This window comes from Haliotis cracherodii, unplaced genomic scaffold, assembly GCF_022045235.1.
Source record: "Haliotis cracherodii isolate W230 unplaced genomic scaffold, xgHalCrac1.p SCAF_13, whole genome shotgun sequence".
Lineage (NCBI taxonomy): Eukaryota > Metazoa > Mollusca > Gastropoda > Lepetellida > Haliotidae > Haliotis > Haliotis cracherodii.
In genome coordinates, this window is record NW_027266268.1 from 26,574,950 (window position 1) to 26,594,198 (window position 19,249).

The 19,249-nt window shown below is 40.8% G+C and overlaps 1 protein-coding gene across 1 annotated transcript in view; it reads right to left on the reverse strand.

Annotated features, from left to right (window-relative positions):
• Positions 1–8,903: 8,903 nt before the first annotated feature.
• The window catches only part of LOC139458562 (cdc42-interacting protein 4 homolog), a 29,044-nt gene continuing 18,698 nt past the window's right edge, over positions 8,904–19,249 (reverse strand). Inside the window, exons 9-14 of the mRNA XM_071239990.1 lie at positions 13,394–13,404; positions 12,026–12,138; positions 11,301–11,433; positions 10,368–10,516; positions 9,565–9,650; positions 8,904–9,067 (exon numbers count right to left, since the gene is read on the reverse strand). Coding sequence (XP_071096091.1) covers positions 8,904–9,067; positions 9,565–9,650; positions 10,368–10,516; positions 11,301–11,433; positions 12,026–12,138; positions 13,394–13,404 — 656 coding nt within the window. The remainder of the gene's footprint in view (positions 9,068–9,564; positions 9,651–10,367; positions 10,517–11,300; positions 11,434–12,025; positions 12,139–13,393; positions 13,405–19,249) is intronic.

The window sequence follows — 19,249 nt, forward strand, 5'->3', positions numbered from 1 at the left end:
GGGTGGAGATTGTGTTGTCAGTCTAGGTCACAGCCCCTATGTTTGTAGGAGTGGGTGGAGATTCTGTTGACACCAGAAATGGGCTTCACACAGTGTACCCATGTTGGGAATCGAACCCGGGTCTTCGGTGTGATAAGCCAACGCTTTAACCACTTGGCTACCTGACCGCCCCCGTGTTTGTAAGAGTGGTTGGAGACTCAGATCCTGATGTTCCAGTTCGTAGGTGAGGTGAGGTGAGGTGAGGTGAGGTGAGGTGAGGTGAGGTGAGATGAAATGGAGTTTAACATCGCGTCCAAGATTATTGCACTTACATAGCAACGTGCATGCACACTGTGTGTGTGTGTGTGTGTGTGTGTGTGTGTGAATGGCGTGCGTTTGTGCGCGCGCTTGTACTAGTCCAGACTGATGCTGATTTATAGTGCTAGCCCACTGAGATACCAAGCCTCAGTTTAACATGAATACCCCACTCAGACACAGTATACTCACTCCGAGCAGATCAGTCCTTGTTTTCGCCCCTTAATGCAGAGCGCCAGACAGGGTAACATCAAGTACCATCTTTTAACGTCATTTGGCATGACAAGGCCGGGAATCGGACCCCGAACCTTCCGCTCTCTGATCGGACACTACCACTAGGTTCCAGTTAGTAAGGAACATAGGATGACCAGAATGAAACAAAGAAACAAGCAACACGGGCAATATGATGAGGCTGGGCAGTATTTATTATGTACAGAAGTCTAAGAAACAATGTTACAATTATTTACCCTTTATACAGTAAGGTTCCGATTAGTGCTAGCTTTTGATCAGGTCTATATAGAATCACCACGGTATAACAAGAACAGCATTATGCAAAGCCAAGTAGAGCCATCCAGCACAGCCTGTACACTGAAGGGCAAGGATTCTTTACAAATTACAAGTTTCTGTCACACTTATACACTGAATACTGCCACCTGTCAAAGTTAGTATATAGATTCAATCATTTTCTACAAATTGTATCAAAAAGACTTTCAATTAGAACCAGTGGACAGAAATTAAACTAAGGATGTGATTTTATCAAGCCTGTAATGACAAACTTGACCACCATCTTTAACAATGGCTGATCAATAGTGGTATCTTATGACATGAAATCAAGGAAAACATATTACAGAAATCTGTAGGTTACTTTAAAAATCTTAATCGATCTCAGCGAAATAAACTGGTGTAAATTACAAGGTAGAATCAAGAGTTCTCTACAACATTAGTAGTGCTACAACAATAAACACAGAGGAATTTCTTTGGCACTGGTCAAATTGGATGATGGAAGCTTAACACTAACAGCAGCACGTGACACTTAGTGTGAATACATGACATCAATGTGTACCCACACAGGACATCGTCATGATACAGCCTTCGGAGAGAGAGCAGATGAACACATGCTGTAAATACCCACAGAATCTCCATCTGTTCAGGGTGGTCCAGCAAATAAATAATGTTTAAGTGAAAGGGTAGACACTAGTGTGTTGGTAAGCTACAATGTCAACCATACCCCTGTTGAACTGAGGTATGGGAATGAAGCAGCACTGACTGCTTGAGTCCGAGCTGGAGCTGGAGCTGGAGCTGGAGCTGGAGCTTCTACAGAAAACATTCATCTCGGAAATAAATCTGAGAACATTCAGGATTTAGAAAACATTGCACAGCACAATATTTTGAAGAAAATATGTATTACAAACACATGTACAGGAAATAATGTAGGTATCTTTTGTGGAAAAGCAATCTTGTGGCATTAGTAACACTTGAAGGAATACTGACAAACAAGTTTGAAGACTAGAAGTGTTACAGTGAGTGTAAAGTGTACCAGTAACAGTCAATACAATTCTTACAGCATCCACGGCCTAATAAAGCATCATACCCAAAACAGGCAGATATGTACACATATTGCAGTGTCTGGCGCTATCATACTGTGAATGCCTACACTGGCATTACAATGACATTTCTAACTTGTTGTAATGCATAGATGAATAATTAAGATGAAATTTGATCGATGAAGATCTGCATTTAAGATAAATTTCTTATTGTTTCCATTAAGTGTTAAAAGACTGAAAAAGTTATTGTCTTAACCTTGATGCCCCTAACCTTGACCTTGATGTCTCCTAACCTTGACATTGATACCCTTTGCAGTGGACAAAAGGAGCATCCTGACTGTGGCCTACTTACAAGTACTGATAAACCCCGTTAATCCAGATAATACCACATAGTGGAAAAACATGCAGCAAAAAACAAGCCTTGAGTACAGTATCATAGGAAAAGAGTAATGCCCCTATTTACATAGACCTTCTTTCCCTGAAAAAAATAATAGCAACATGGCAAAAATAGGATGACAATGTTGCTTTGACAAACGCCTGTGTGTTGAATAGACAAAAATCAGACCCAAAGAAGTAATGAAAAGGCTTCTTTCCGTGACCTCCACGTGACCTTCACCTTGCCTCACAAAGCAATTGTCAGTAAAGTCTACCCTTTAACTTCAACATGGACTTGCGTTAGTTATCAAACATTCCATGCTAGGTTCCAGTACTGAAGCTCCAATGGACATTCTAACAAGTGAGTGAGCATGTATGGTAGCATGTTGGCTTGAGTCATGTCCCAGCAATATGTTGGCAGGGGAAGTAAAGAAAGGGTTTCCTATATTAATCAGACCAAATGCCTCAGCCACCAGGCTATCCCACCACTCCAGCACACATGGTTTTGTGAAACAGGACCTATTTACCACAAGGCGTATATCAGCATGAAGCTCACCCACATTTCCCCAAGCTAACAACCATCTTCCTCAGAACCAGGAAACACACAATCACAAATCTCACATTTTGTACCCAATTGTTGCCTACAGGTAATAATCCTGAACAATGTTCATTACTAACTTCTCAACTCTATCCAGTAACACTGGTATTAATTCTATATGAGCAATTTCACTACTTTGAATACACATAATTCAATGCCAGTCAATTCTGTAAATAGTTTTATCCCAGGTCACAAGGAGGCGAGAATGTCAATGTCATGAGAGAAATGCTTAAAAAACAACAACTGGAATATCACTAGAAGAGAGACTGTGGGGAGACAGGGAGGTCAGACAGATCCGGAGACTATTCACAATCATAAGGAACACATTATCTAAGTATGAGATCTGCAAAACAGGCTGATTGAAAGATAAAAGTTGATATAAGTTGAGTGTACCTTAACCTGCTTCCCATTGGGCCCATACAGAGGTGGTTGACATTCACTGTGGCCGTCAACATTCACCTTGAACAACATTCAACACGACTGTTGACTTTCACAGGGGTTGTCGACTTTTACCGTTGTTGTCAACATTCACTGTGGTCGTCAACATTCACCTTGAACGACATTCAACACGATTGTTGACTTTCACAGGGGTTGTCGACTTTACCGTTGTTTTCAACATTCACTGTGACTGAGTGTTGTGATATTACAGTGTTGTGAAATGTAGTGGTCGACAGTCACAATTTGAAGCAGACTGTGACATAAAAAAGGTTGTCCACCTCAGATGCACACCCTTGACACACTGACAGAGAAGTGAAAACAACAAAAACAATCAATTTGTTTCATATTTTAAATTTTTGGGGAAGGAGCAATTGTAAAACAAAATTGGTGTGGCCTGAACAGTGTAGCCCCACAGCATGGAGAAAGAAACACTATCCAATCAAAGATCCCCATTTACAGATTAATCATGGCCGTATACAACTGTTTCTCTCCATTAGACTCAGAAGTCCAGGCAATGGGCTAGAAATCACACTAGAACTCATTCCATTAAGTGATGACTCAGCACAATGTCTATTTTTACCACGCAGAACTCTTACAGACATATATTTTCAAAATTATTATTAAATATTATTACTAAGGTTAAGGTTACAATTGAAGACACTGATCTAATAGATAACAGATTGAGCAGTTGCCCTCAAGTATAATCAGAGATGTCTCATTAAAGTAAAGGGTCACAGTCTCATAAGTAATAGGTTGGTGAAAAAACCCAGAACTATCAGCAATGTCCTGAAATGGAGATGAGCTGATACACTTGTTGGAAATGAATTGCTCTCAGACAGTGACATCATAAGGGGACAAAGATACACAATGACTGACAGTGGACAAAGAGCCCTACCAGCAACCATGCTGCATCTCTAACAGAGGCATGATAATGGTAGTTAGAGTGCGTTGATCACTTTGTGGAGTGAGCGAGTATGGTATTGCACCGCCTGTAGGACTATTCCAGCAACATCATGGCGGGGGACACCAGAAATGGGCTTCACACACTGTACCCATCGAACCTGGGTCTTTGGCGTGAGCAGCAAATGCTTTAACCAGGGATGAGAACGGATATTTTCGTTTCCAGCTGAAACTTCTTTGCAAAGGAGCATGGTCCATAATTTGTGGGAGTTTATGAGGGAAAGCCATCAGATTTTAAGAAATTTGTTGTCACTAAGACTTGTGGAAATTTGCGGATCCGCGGACGATTCTCACCCCTGTTTAACCACAAGGCTACCGCACCGTTCCCCCTTTGTTGAAGGGGCCCAAATGGGTTGAGACGGAATAAACAAAGTATACAATAATTATCATTACACATACAAATGTTGCACCTTCATCACAGATCAATGCAGTAGAAAGACCCTACTGACGATTTCAAACAAACAGCAGAAAGCTCTAGCAAACGACTATATACACACTGCTGAGAGGAACGGCTCGGGTATATAGATCTGTTCAGGAGTTCAGCTTCTTGACATCTGCTTTTTGCAAATGTTAGACAATTGCACAACGTGATCAAGTAAAACAAGTTGTAAACATTAGCAATAAAAATAAGAACATTTCGTTCTCTAGGATTTAACTTACAATTTAGCGCAGATGACCTACATTAGTTCAGGTATTCTACATATTAGTGTAGATAACTTACAATTTAGTGCAGGTGACCTAGATATTGTTGAAGTGAGTAAACTTAGACCACAATTTTCATCTTTGACGAAAAGCAGGAGTGTTTTGTACATGATAAGTACCCAAGAATAAAAAACAACTCGTTTCTTCTTCCTCATTAGCTAATTAAGGGTAAGGCTTAATTACGATGCCTCATTCACAGAAATCATGCATTTTGCGAACCCATATTGTTGCATAGCACAGGTAAAAGCCACACTGATGGACAAGCAAGTATTTGCAGGAAGGAAAGGGAAATGTCAGAGTGAGGTCACTGACCTCATGCTTTGTATACAATCAGGAAGGACGATATTGATCTAGGTTATATCGACGTAACAATGTAGGAATCTTTCTCCCCGTATAAACAAATAATATACAGTGATAACAGCTTCTGCAGAGAGTAACAGGCAGGGAGTCTTCAGTCCGCAACTCTAGTGCAGGCAACTTTACAATACGCTTTGTGATATATTATCAGTCAGTCAAGCAGTGGCCCAACTACTCCATGTGGATGAGTGTTAGAGTGTCAGTGTCGGTGGGTGGGTGGGTTTATGAGTATCTGTGAGTGGGTAAGATAGGTAGTGAGTGAGTGAGTGAGAAGGGTTTAACTTATTATTCTAGCCACATGACAGTAGGGGGCACCAAAATGGGCTTCACACATTTTACCCATACGGGCAATTGAACAGGGTCTTCAGCATGGATGCCCATGAAGATCCGGGTTAGAATAGGTCTTCAGCAACCCATGCTTGCTGCTTGTCGTAAGAGCCGACAAACGGGATCGGGTGGTCTGGCTCGCTGACCTGGTTGATGCATGTTATCGTATACCAGTTGCGTAGATCGATGCTCATGACATCAATCACTGGATTTTCTGGTCCAGTCTCCATTATTTACGGACCGTCGTCATATAGCTGGAATACTGTTGAGTGAGGCATTAAACAGAAACAAAACTTGTCTAGTGAGTGAGGGTGTGTGGATGTCTGGAAGATTGAGTTAATGGGTGGGTGGCAATATTGTGAGACTGACACTGAGTTACATCCAACTTGGCGGGAGGGTGGTACTCGGTGGATGGGTGGAATATGTGTGGGTGGGTCGGTGGTAGGGTGTGGATGAGAGGGAGAGATTGATGGGGGTTTGGGAGTAGGAGTAGGTGGGTGTTTGGATGCTAGTGTATTTTACTTCAACATTCCAGCCACATGGTAGATAATGTCCTGGGCTTGTCATCGCAACACACACTATTGAACACATCTGCTCTGTCATAGCAGCTAAAAACATGCTGATGTTTTAAATGATGATATGTCACAGATGGCTGTCAAGTCAATTTTATTGACAGTGAGAGTGATTATGATTTTCATGTACAAAATGAATTCACTTTCTCGAAATCTAATTCCAAAATCCTTTCAGGTTCTGATAAGTTTACAAACACATAAAAACAAAGCCCAGACACTGTCTGTTGTCGTTCAGAACAAGCCCTCAAGCAAACAATGAAAGTATGACAGGAGCAAGTGTCAATAAGGTGCACCAACATAGTGATGAAAGAAAGGAGTTTGGTTTGGTTATGGTCAAGTTGCATACATTCAGTACTTGCTGGACAAACCAAGGATCATGATTTTAGTGGATCTGCTATTCCAACCCACACTGAAACTCTGACTTAGACTACACTTAAAAGTGGGTCCAAAGTGTCGGATGGATGTCCGAAGAAACACCAAAGGCAATCCAACAGGGAGTCAAACCTGGACTTTCTAGGTGAAGGAGCAAGTGCATGAAACATTAGGCTACCTTACCAGTACACCAGGACAGGCCAAGGCTGAGTCCAGCAGGGAGTCAAACCTGGACCGTCTAGGTGAAGGAGCAAGTGCATGAACCATGAGGCTACCCTACCAAACCACCCAATGTCACCAACACAAGACATTGTTGCTACTGGGCTAACCACAAAAGCTGTATGTTACCAGATGCCTGCACTGCCGGGGAGGAATCATTAACAAGCACAAACAGTAATGATTTAAATAATATAGCATCACAAATTACAGCATGATATTATACACAACTGCATCCTCGTCAACTAAGAAGTTATGTGCATGCTGTACATGACACAGAGCTAAAACAAAATCACAAGGGAAGGACAAAGGGCTAAAAGCAACTCTATGTTGTCGGGATACCAACGTGTACATTCCTCAGTAGGGGATATTCCGGTAGTGTGTATGCTGTCCATATATATTTCTACATTAGACAAATGTCTATCAAGACTGTTGACTTCAGTCAACACAATAAAGGCCTTTTTTCTTAATCAAGTTGTGTAGATACTAAAACAATATGATGTTGTGAAAATGATGTTTTGAAGAATTTCACAACATGACAAGAATTCAACATATTAATCATCCAGCTACATAAAAGCACGTGCTCAATTCAATTCATCGTTACAGAGGTGCCTTCCTTTTTTCAAATTTGAGTGCATAATTCTATCAAATTTCTCGGCCTTCATTGGAAGAGCATCACTACTATAGAGTTACTTCCCCTACTTTCACAGGCTTCTCCAGCAGTCAACAGGTGCCCTTTGCTGTATCCCGACTGAATGCTGATCATCTGTGCAGGCAGCAGCAGCAACAACAACAGCGTACAGCAAGCAAGCATAAGTACATTAGTATCAAATATATACAACATGAATGACTACATATATCAAACAGATTAAAAAGGTATAAAGTGTACCTTGATCGTTTAAAAAAGTTGATCTGTTTATCTCCAGCCAGAGAATTTGATTGCACGATTTAATCATCAGCGTAACATGAACCTCTCCCCAAACTACAGTCGGAGATGAAGCCGAAAGACAGCCCTTTGATGTTGCAGCATTAATATCCAATCTGACCACCAACACATGGTAAACAGCACACAATGTAAATGCATTGTCAGCAGTCTTCTAATATCTGTTACCAAAGAGCTGCCTTTCAAACATCAGCAAGATTAAACCTTACTCCATCATTCAAATCTACATCAAGAGGCAACTGTCTTCATTCAATCCTCTTTTGTCCATTATCAATACGTTTCCTCGACAACTGTGTGACTCTTGTATACGTACATTCTTTCTAGAAAACTACAGAACACATTTATATCAAATCGCATCCTTCTTCGGTCTTGCTCAGGGTCCATGATGTTGCGGTCAGCATTTGAAGCAGGTGTTATACATGATGTTGATGAAGCTGGGTGGGTGATGTGTTGCAGGGTTAACTCAATGCAGTGTTGGACTCCGATGGGTAATCTCACCGCGTGAAGTAATGACACCATCAACCCTACCCTACATAGATCTGACTGACCTAGTTACTAGATGAAGCAGATGGACACTGGACAGCAATGGCGTGACACAGCATCATGGACCGTGGACTGTAGTGGGAGAGGCTGAAGCTGCTTCAGGCAGATACTGCCCAGTGGAAGGTATCATCAGTCATCTCCTGTACCCACAAGGTCACAAGGTGAATCTTACTAGCTTACGAACTGATGCAACCCTGTCCCGTACAAGGTCATAAGATGCATCTATGTAGCTTGATAATTGATGCAATCACAAGGTGAATGTTACGTAGCTGTGTAACCGATGACAACGCAAGCTAGGGCTTCTCCATCACCTGATGGGCCTGCGCAGGCATCTGACTGATTGCAAGCATGGAGCTGTGGACTGACCACCTGAAAGATGACCTAGGTTACCTTGTCACCTGATGATAGTACTTTCACACATTCCAAGTCGGCTCTCAGTCTGTTAAAACAGGACGGTGCATTTTCTAGCATGGCTTGATGAAGGAACTATGGAGACGGTCTGTTCCAAACACTAGTGGGATTTGCCCGCTCCAGACACCTCAATGTTCTCCTGGTTATGAAACACGACACTCAATCAGCAGCTTGCATCCTGGAGATCTCGTTTTAACAACCGACAGTGACATCTTTCAGGTCTGTGAACTAGAGTAATGCTATATGGTGTGCTAGACTTGATCCTGATCGTACAGGTGGACCTCTATGTAGGATGTCGGCACAAAGCCCTCGGAGGTATCGTCCCGCTTGACCCGCGTCCACCCGTCGCCCTGGTCAGCCTCTATGATGTTGAACTCTTCATTCTCCAGCATGGAGATCGACCCTTCGCTGCTTCCTGAAAACCACAGCAACAGGGTGAGTTTATTTGGGAGAGGTAAGGTAAAGTGAAATGGGGTTAATGTCATGTTAAAGACTATTGCACTTATATAGCGACGTGCATGCGTGTGCGTGTCTTCCTGTATTAGTCCGAACTATTGCCAGTCTTATAGTGCTAGCCCACTGGGAAACCATGCTGCAGTTCAACATGGACACTCCACTCACACACAGTATACTGACTCCGAGCCAACCAGTCCTTGTCTTGTCCCCAAACTACTGAGTGTCAGGCAGGACAAAAACAACTACCTTCTTTTAACGTCTATTGGCATGACGTCTCCGGGCAGATGCTGTTTCAACAAGACCATGGAGGCGGTCTTATTTAGGAGGACTGTGTTTTCTGCTGTCTAATGACAGATGGTCAACACGTGTACATAAAGATAAATCAGCATCAAGCTACTTTGGTACGGATGTTGTGATGAAAGTTGGCATGGGCTTTGCTACAGTTGTAGAACTCACCATCAAAAGGATATAATGCCCGACAGGTTCCGATGATAGGAAACGTTTCAAACTCATCCTCCCCCTCCTCATCTCCATCAATAGGCCTGAAACAGAAGGTCAGTATGAGACGTTAGCAGTGAGAGGGAGGCAGTTTCATATTACGATACAGTGAAGTTTCCACACAGAAACATAAATATCAGAGGTACATATCATATGTAAGGTTCAGCTAGATGTTTGTTTTCTATGGATGTGAAATGAACATTGCAAATATTCAGAGTAACATTTGTATCAACATCAAAACAATTGTTATCGTTAATAATTCTTGGAATACTACCTCTATTACATCACTGCCATAATATTGTATTCAGGCTGCGACCACACTAAAACTAAAAAATCACATTTTCATCAGAAGTCCTCCTCACTGTCAACTATACATCATTAGTCGTATCCCTAATAGCACTCTGGACGACCTCTTCCATGTCTAAATGACTTCATTTCCTTTCTAGATGTCATTTCCGGTCTCTCAAAGGTCATAAAGGTGTCATCTATGACGTCACTTCCGGTATTGGTTCCGGTCGTGACGTCACTTATTCCACTTGTGATGTCACTTCAAGTCAGGAGGAAAGCCCGAAGTGATTCAGGTCTCAGAAGTTACCACTTTGGTGAAACCCTCAAGCTCGGGTGTGCTGCTTACAAATCTAGAAACATTACCAGGGCGAACCAGGATTCAAACCCACGGCAAACTGCGGCACCTTAGACGACTGGGCATCCCATGCCCCAACAGCACCATGACGTGACAGACACTGACAGCATATACTTACGCATACACATTATGCTGCAGGTTTGGTGTTCCTGGCTCGGAGACCTGCTGTTGACTGGCTGGGGTACTGCCATCTGACACACTTGGGGACAGCGACTCGTTAGACGTACTGTGGCGCCGATGTTTACCATCTGCCTCACCTAGATAATTCTGGAACACATAACACAAACACTCTTTTCATCACTCAGTATGTCCACACTACCTAGTAAGTTGAATGCTGACTTTCGTGGAACCTCGATAGCCTGGAAATAATTCAGGGACAATGTTGAACATGAAACTCATTATTGCCGGACACTTGTTTATCCAAACAACTAATTTCAGCAAGCAATTCATCTCTACGAACACAGTAGGTAGATTTACGTAGTCAGTAGTGATGGATATTGGCCTTTTCTATAGCCATAAATTGCAATAATGATTCATGTATTGCGATACATACCACAATATATTGCATGCCTTCTTTCATTTGTAATTTGTAACAAAATAATAAAAAAGGTCACATACATCTCACTTCCCCTGCAGTTTTTTGACAACTTTGTAGTAGTCCACCATTTTGTTGGATGTTACTCTGGCCACAACACAAACGTAATAGACAGATCCTATACAGGAGGCTGGTCGTGAATAATTGGGCTTCTTCGATCACAGGAATCAGATGCTAATTTCATAATTTCAACTGAAGTTGTCACTGATGTACATTTTGCCAACAAGATGAAATATGCATGATTTTGAAAAACCCAATATACACCAGTATTTTCCAAACATATTGTCGGAAGTATTCATACGACAATCCTTAAGAACTCTCCAGTATAATGTTATATGTTTCAGGACCTACTGATTGACGAGAGTGATCTAACTGACGTGTCTGTGTGTCCACCTGCCCCCTGTGTCTGTACTTGGAATCATATTGTTTAAATGGCATCAACGTGTTTTCACTCACCTCAAACTTTTGCAGATCTTGCCGTAGATCATCTATCTTTTGAGCATTTTCTTCTATTTTCTTATCTAAGGTACTTGGATCTCCTAGAGCCGGGTTGTTTGCATAAACATCTTTCATCTTCAACATGCCTTCCCTGTAACAGCAAGCCATGTATACAGTCAAACACCGTTGTGTGGAAGTTGAGAGACCTATGTCAATACTGAGGTTCCACACAACCGAAAATGATAAATAAAGAAGGAACATGCAGGGACAATGCTTTTACTTCGAGACAACAGTAAGTTTGACACAACAGTGTTTCACTGTAATCTCAAGGTATCCCTGTAAAGGCAAGTCCCATGTAATCTCAAGTTGAACTTTATAGCTATCCCTGTAAAGGCAAGTCCCACATAATCTCAAGCTGAATTATAGCTATCCCTGTAACAGCAAGTCCTATATAATCTCAAGTTGAAACAAAGCTATCCCTGTAACAGCAAGTGCTATATAATCTCAAGTTGAAACAAAGCTATCCCTGTAACAGCAAGTCCTATATAATCTCAAGTTGAAACAAAGCTATCTCTGTAACAGCAAGTCCTATATAATCTCAAGTTGAAACAAAGCTAACCCTGTAACAGTTTAACTCTACATTACCTCTGTCTGTCCTACCCCCAAGGACTACCACAACCCTACAGTTCCTCTCTGCCTGTCTTACCCCCAAGGACTACCACCCTCCCACAACCCTAGAGCACCTTTCTGCCTGTTCTTTGGCCATTTCCTTCTTGATTGCATCAATCTTCTGCTGCAGCTTCTTCCGACGCTGATTGGGAGGCAGGTCACTGAAGTCTTCCTTTGGGTCATCCACCTGAAGACAATCAAACCAGTCATATCTCACTCTAAACTGGTCAATATCCATGTAAACGCCCACCATCAAGCAGATATGTCACAAGTATCTTTAACAAATCATTCCTAACAAAACATTTTGTATTTACCACAAAGCATGTCATTCACATAACAATACTCTACATGATCATTAAGCAAAGCGAAATAAGCTGCTAAATTTGCGTTCTTTATCTGTGGGATCATGCCATGTTACACAAAATTACTCAATGTTAATTTCATGGCAGGTCACAATTCATATACAATGATATGGCTGTATGTCACTGAAATGACCGCACATCATCATCACCATCATCATTCCTAAAGGACAACTGTATTAATGACAATGCCACAACGAGGTCAAGGGACCTCATACTAGCATCTACCACTGATAACCCTCAACATGCACGCATGCAATACCAAAGCATACCACAGCATGCAATTTCTACCACTGCTGTTTATAACCACCTAAAACCGTTTTGGTATTCCACTTACTCATTTGTAAGCACGAGACAGCGATTAAGCTGTCTATACTGTTTCATTACAAAATGTTATCAGATGAAATACTTAAATTAATCTTTTTGTTCTGTTTGTTGTTTAAGACCGCACTCAGCAATATTCCAGCTATATGACGGCGATCTGTAAATAATCAAGTCTGGACCAGACAATCCAGTGATTGACATCACAAGCATCAATCCATGCAGTTGGGATACGATGACATCCATCAACCAAGTCAGCGAGCCTGACCACCCGATCCCGTTAGTCACCTCTTATGACAAGCATAGTTGCCGTTTAGGGCAAGAATGGGTTGCTGAAGACCTATTCTACCCCGGATCTCCACCGGTCAGTTAAATTAATCAGTAGATCATAAAGAGCATTTACTGAGCACAGCAAAAATGTAAATAAATATCCCAGGCATTGATTAAATGTCCAGTGAATGGTGCCTCAGTCCATCAAATATCAAACCTGGACACTTGCTTAGGAAAAGTAAAGCATATCCTGCAAATGTAACACATTAAATCAACAAAAAATAATTCCAGGCAAAAAAAACCCACTGCGAGCCTAAGGACAATGTAATGTTCTGTTATGGACAACATGCAGAAAACACTGGTGAGAACGCAGGGAATGTTAAGTAGCCTCTTACACCAGTGTGAGGACAGGGTTGAGGAAGTCAACCTGACCCGCCTACTTGTGAAGTCAAGTGTTGATATTGTGCAGCAACACTCCGATGACCACATGGCTTGATTTACAGCTTCTGGCACAATAACAATACTCACTCTCTAATTGCACCTTGTAAACAAAGTCGTACCAAATAGTTGTCACATACTGTTCTCGCTTAGAATTCATAGCCTGAACTTCATGTAATACAAATTGATTTCGTTATTTGTCAAGTAAACTGTAGTCTTCCATATTACAGAGCACCATGTTATCAAGACATTAATCCATCCTCGTGGACAGTTGACATTAATGTATAGTTGCATGTTAAGTCAAATTATCATTTACACAAGCATATTTGTCAACTGTGGTTTGTATTCTGACTTTATGACTGCCCCGTGGCCTAGTGGACAGAGCGTCCGCCTGGAGAATGGAAAGTCAATGGTTCGCGTCCTTGGCCATGTCATACCAAAAATGGTACTTGTTGTTGCCTTGCCTGGTTCTCTGCATCAAGGGAATAAAACAAGGACTAGTCAGCTCAGTCTGTACACTGTGTCTGAGTGGAGTATCCATGTTATACTGTGGCATGGTATCTCAGTGGGCGGGCACTATAAAACCAGTTTTAATCTGGACTAGTAGTACAAGCAGCCATACACACTCATGCATGTACGTTTATATAAGTAAAACAATCTTGAACACGACGCTAAACCCCATTTCACCTCACATCAAACTTTAGAGTTTAATGAAGCATTTGCACATTTCAGAGTGAGTGAGAGAGTGAATGTTGTTTTTCGCTGAAGTATTTCAGCTATATGGCAACATCCAGTAACTGAATTTCACACAGGAAAACCAGTGGTTGACAGTATGAGCAAATATCCACGCCAGCTAGAGCCATAGTATCAGAAAGATCCCAGGTTTAGAAGTGCTTAAGACAAACATCAGATACTTGGAATCCCCACCGACATGTCAGAGGGTATCAATGGGTATCAATGGGTATCAATGGAGATCCACTTCAACATCACTCCGTGGACATGTCATTTGTTTGCTTGCTGTCAAACCCCACACTCAGCAATATTCCTCCTCATAGAGTCTGGACCAGAAAATCCAGTCATGACATCATGAGCATCCATCTACACAAATGGGATACATCAACCAAGTCAACAAGCCTGACCATCTGAACCTGATAGTGGCCTCTTGCGGCGAGCATGGGTTGCTGAAGACCAATTTTAACCCGGATCTTGACAGGTTTGAATTCTGAATCAAATCGCAGCCACAAGAAATAACTTTACATGTTGTCGTACATTTGGGCCCCTCCAGGGCACAGCCATGTTGTATTAGTAACAGTGTCATGTTAGAACAACACTGATGGTAATTAGAGTTCCCGGCCACCAACATCCAAAGGTCAAGGTCATCATGGTAGTTAAGTACAACAGAAATCATTTGGTTAATAACTCACAAAACAGTGTTGGAGATGGAACTAAATGGGACGGTTTGTTTGCTTTTCTTCCTTGTTTCTAAAAAAAGTATAGTTGCATCTATCTTTTTCAAAAGTTAGGGGAGATAATTATATAAAACATGGTGCTCAGGCTGGTTGCTTGTGACAATGGACGTATCATCTAAAGAGATGAAGATTTAGACACGGTCACACTATGTAGCAAATTTGAGTTAACTTTCTCGAATATTTCTCTCCATAGATAGATATCCATATTTCTGTACCAACACTGCTTTGATGGAACAATTTCCTGTTATATACAATAGATAGACATGCATCTTTCTTGATGACATCACAGAGTCGCTACATGTTCTCTAAGACAGTTACCATGGTTACATACTGAAGGAAGTACATCTAGGACTACAAGTTGTCAATTTGTAACCTGGGCATGCCCTCTGTGAAACTTTCCCAATCATTATGCTGTGCTGTTTGTTAAAGTGCTCTTTGACAATGATTAAGAAAATTTCCCAGACCATCCCACGTTTTATATCCCCATCTGGTGTTGTACAAGGGAGAAATATGTTCTTAAACAATAGCCCACAAGTGAAAATCAGATGCTGAAGCTGTTTTTTCAACCTATATCAGATTTGTTCCTCTCTGAAAATCCTGTTTTCAAACAAGATACAGCATCACAAGTCTACATAACTCACCTGTCCGGATTAATTTTGATTGTATTCCATGCACTTTAAACAGTTGCAACATAAATGTATTTCCTTGGGACTCTTCTGCAAAGATGCCCCATGCCAAACATTGTTGTTTGCGTATTTGATAGCACTACATGTTTGATAAACATCGGATCTTGACAACTATGTGAAAAGAAACTGTCATCTATCTTCACTGATAAAAGAAATTGGTTGGAGGTGCAATCTTCTGTTTGAGAACATGTTTCAAATATTTCTGGATGACAGATTCAACAGTCCTGACTGTTTGCTCAGAAGCCAGAGTGTGATGAATTATTTCCCCTTGTATATATACACCAGACAGGGTGGTAGATTCACAGTATATACCACAGATCCAGAAGTCTATGGCTAACCCAGTTGGAATCATATTACTTGTCATTCTGCTGCCATTTTTCAAAGCAAATGTCATCATGCTATACACATTCAGAGGAAATACAATTTGTTCCTTCCTGAGTGAAAGGATGCAAACACAATTCTTACTTCACAGAGCTCTCAAAAAAATGAATTCTTGTAATCGTTAAACAGGAAAAAGCCCATTGTGCAATTTCCGACATTTGCTTTGTAAAACAGGCAACAGAAAACATTGTGGAGCAGATTTGCCACACAGTGACAACTAACAGGCTGTAGTTATGACATTTCATTAACTAGTTTAACACTGTGTATACAACTGATACACTAATACACTAATCCTAGACATGACCAAATCAACTGTCACAGTGTGTTGCATCTGCTAACTCTAGGAACTGATTAAGATGCAGGCTCAGTAGATCATCATATCAAACCATATCTGCCCAGGCCAGGATTGACAGCTCCATAATGAATACCAATAATGCTAGCAATATAATGGAGTCAAGAAAGAGACGTCCTTTTGTACATGGGATTCAAGGGTCTATTTAAAGGGAATTTGGGACGCAAATAAAATCTATTTGGTACGTATATTCAACATTTAACAAAATATAACGTACATAATAATTCCCTTTACCGGTATGTATTCTATTTTTAAAATATTTTTCTCAGTCATTCAATTTCAAATCATACCCTTTCATGAGCTAGGAATGAGTTTGAAAGTTTTTCGTCTGCGATCTGGATTCTGCCTTCGTAGAGTGAATTTTAAGAATTGTGTTAAGTAGTCTTTGGGATTCAGGGGTGAACAAATGAGACCGAGTGAAAAAAATTAGAGGGGATTTGGGATTCAGGGGAGCAGGGCATGTTTTCTGAAATGCCATGTTCTGATATGATCATCTACTCAGCCTGTTCTGACACCTGGGTCTGGATGCTACAAGATATCATAGACACGGCATACCTGGATCTAACCTTGATATACACTGGGTACATGTGTGACACATAGCATACATATGTGACACATTGCATACATCTGTGACAAGTTGCATACATCTGTGATGTGATTGCAATATATTCCATACTTTAAGCTATGTTAGTATTAAATATATGCAAAATGTTACTGGGATATAAAAAATGATAATTTCGAAATGGTGTAAAAGTTGTTTGTTACAGGGCACAGGGATTACGTTTTAGAAATTGGTTTAAAAAAAGATGTGGGTTGCTAAGAAAGTGGACACTGTCCTATCAGAACGAACAGTTATCACACTTAAACATGACAGGTTGTCATGGTGACATCTTAAGTTTACCAGAAGTGATGTTTTTGTGAATTTGGATGATACTTATGAAACTTTGGATAGCTATTTTTCAACTTGAAATCTAAATTATAACTTTTTAAAGACAAGAAATTCAGAATTTAAAGGGAACGTATTTCCTGCATTCCAACATAGGAACACCTAGTTTCTGAGAGCAAACATAGGAGTACTGTGTAGAGTGATTGTCTGTGGCTGTAATGCATGGTCTGTCTATGACATAGTGCAGTAGATCCAGTGAGAGAGACTGACGGACGACGGACAGTGACACAGACATACGAGGTGGGCGACATATTTACCGTGGTAGAGATTGTGGGTAACTGCGATAACAGCTAGAAACAAAATAAATACACACATAGCCTTCAGTTCCAAAGTATCTAGCTTGGATGAGCATCTCTAGCGCTCTATGCTTATATGGATTCAACTCTCTCTGTATGAAGCTACCCAAACTAAAACCAACCACTCTTCATATCAGACCGAAGTTGCAATTCATAGAAACATGTACGCACATTGTACCAAGTTGGGATACATTATCGTTAAAGAAGGTGGATTAATTTTGAATTTTTTCACCAAGTCAAATAATAATTAACGCATCGAGATACTTTCTGGGTGTTGATGAAATCATCCAACTTGATTCCAAGTAGGCCCGGAAAACGTGCTGAAGAAGGTGACGTTTCTAATAAAACTGTGCCAACCATCACCTCAGTTCGTCATATTTCCAAACAAATGAGAAATGTAAAATTCTATTGTAATAAATCTTTGTCCTGGAAAAAAGCAATGTAAACAGTGACGCACAAAAGAACAAAATTAACAAAACAATACCTTGAAGCAATCTGACCATGCACCTTGACAAAGATACCCAGCATTATGCCATGATCAGCAGCTACCTCTAGTGTTCCATGGACTTATTGACTTCATAAAAGGGCTCCATTTCAGAACTTTAATTGTTGACTTATTACCTGTGGTTTACCATATCGCTGTAGTAACCCTATCTCAGTGCTGCCCCCTTAAAACAATTTAGATTTGGACTTGTTGCTACACGGAGCTGCTGACTGTGCCAGTGTTTTCCTAATAGATTCCCGATCCAAATGTGCATCGTACTTTATAGGCTTCAGCAAAGTGCCAGCGTCATGATCTAACGACAAAGGCAACATGATTTACTTCATGAGACACTCGTCTTCACATACAAGTACTTATATTGTAGATGGAGCAACAATATATTTACTTATCGAGTTGGAAATCGGACTGGTAAAGATTTTTTATCTGCAATAGCTCTCAACGATGACAGCCATAAATCTGTACCTTCTCGAGGATCCATACCCGGTAAGTACATGGAAAGCTGCATGATGGAAAATAGATGTACACATATTTGAAGGCAAATCTATTAGGAAGCAAATTGTCTTGTGGTCTTCATGGGGTTATGATTCATGTACATACGGCAGGGTTGTTAGTGCGGATGTTCCAAATCGGGAATCTATTAGGTAAACATGATGGGACAGCCCGTAGCTGTGCATAGCGACATGTCAATATCAAGGCAGCACAGAGATACACTTACCTCAGCTATCTTTCCATATAGCTTTTAAAAACGCATTCATAAAATTAAAGTAATGTGACATTATTCGGATGCTACAAAACTACATGGAACACAAGGTGTCCTCCCCATCTGGCCGACGCTGTCAAACTGCTTGCAGCACAACTACTCACACACCTACTCATGCCATGCTGAAAACATAGGACTGGGTACTAGACAGGAAACTCAGGGGAAACTATAATGCAGGATGGAAAACAGGACTGCATTCTTTACATACCAATAATCCAATGATCTTTAACATGAGGAAAAACAAATAATAACGGCTGGCTAGAAAATAAAACTTTGGTACAAAATTCTCCCGAGAAATTCTGTTGGTTGTTAACACTCACACAAATACATTGAAGAGAAACCTACAAACAAATTGAGTCAACAGTCAGACACCAAGCACTCAAATCGAAAAGAATATATCCTGACGAAAAATTGGAAGCGTCATAACATTAATACGTCTCTTGAGTTAAATCAGTTGTCAGGAAAGATGTATGCAATTCATGAAAATGAACTACGGTGAAAGGTCTGCTACATGAAAC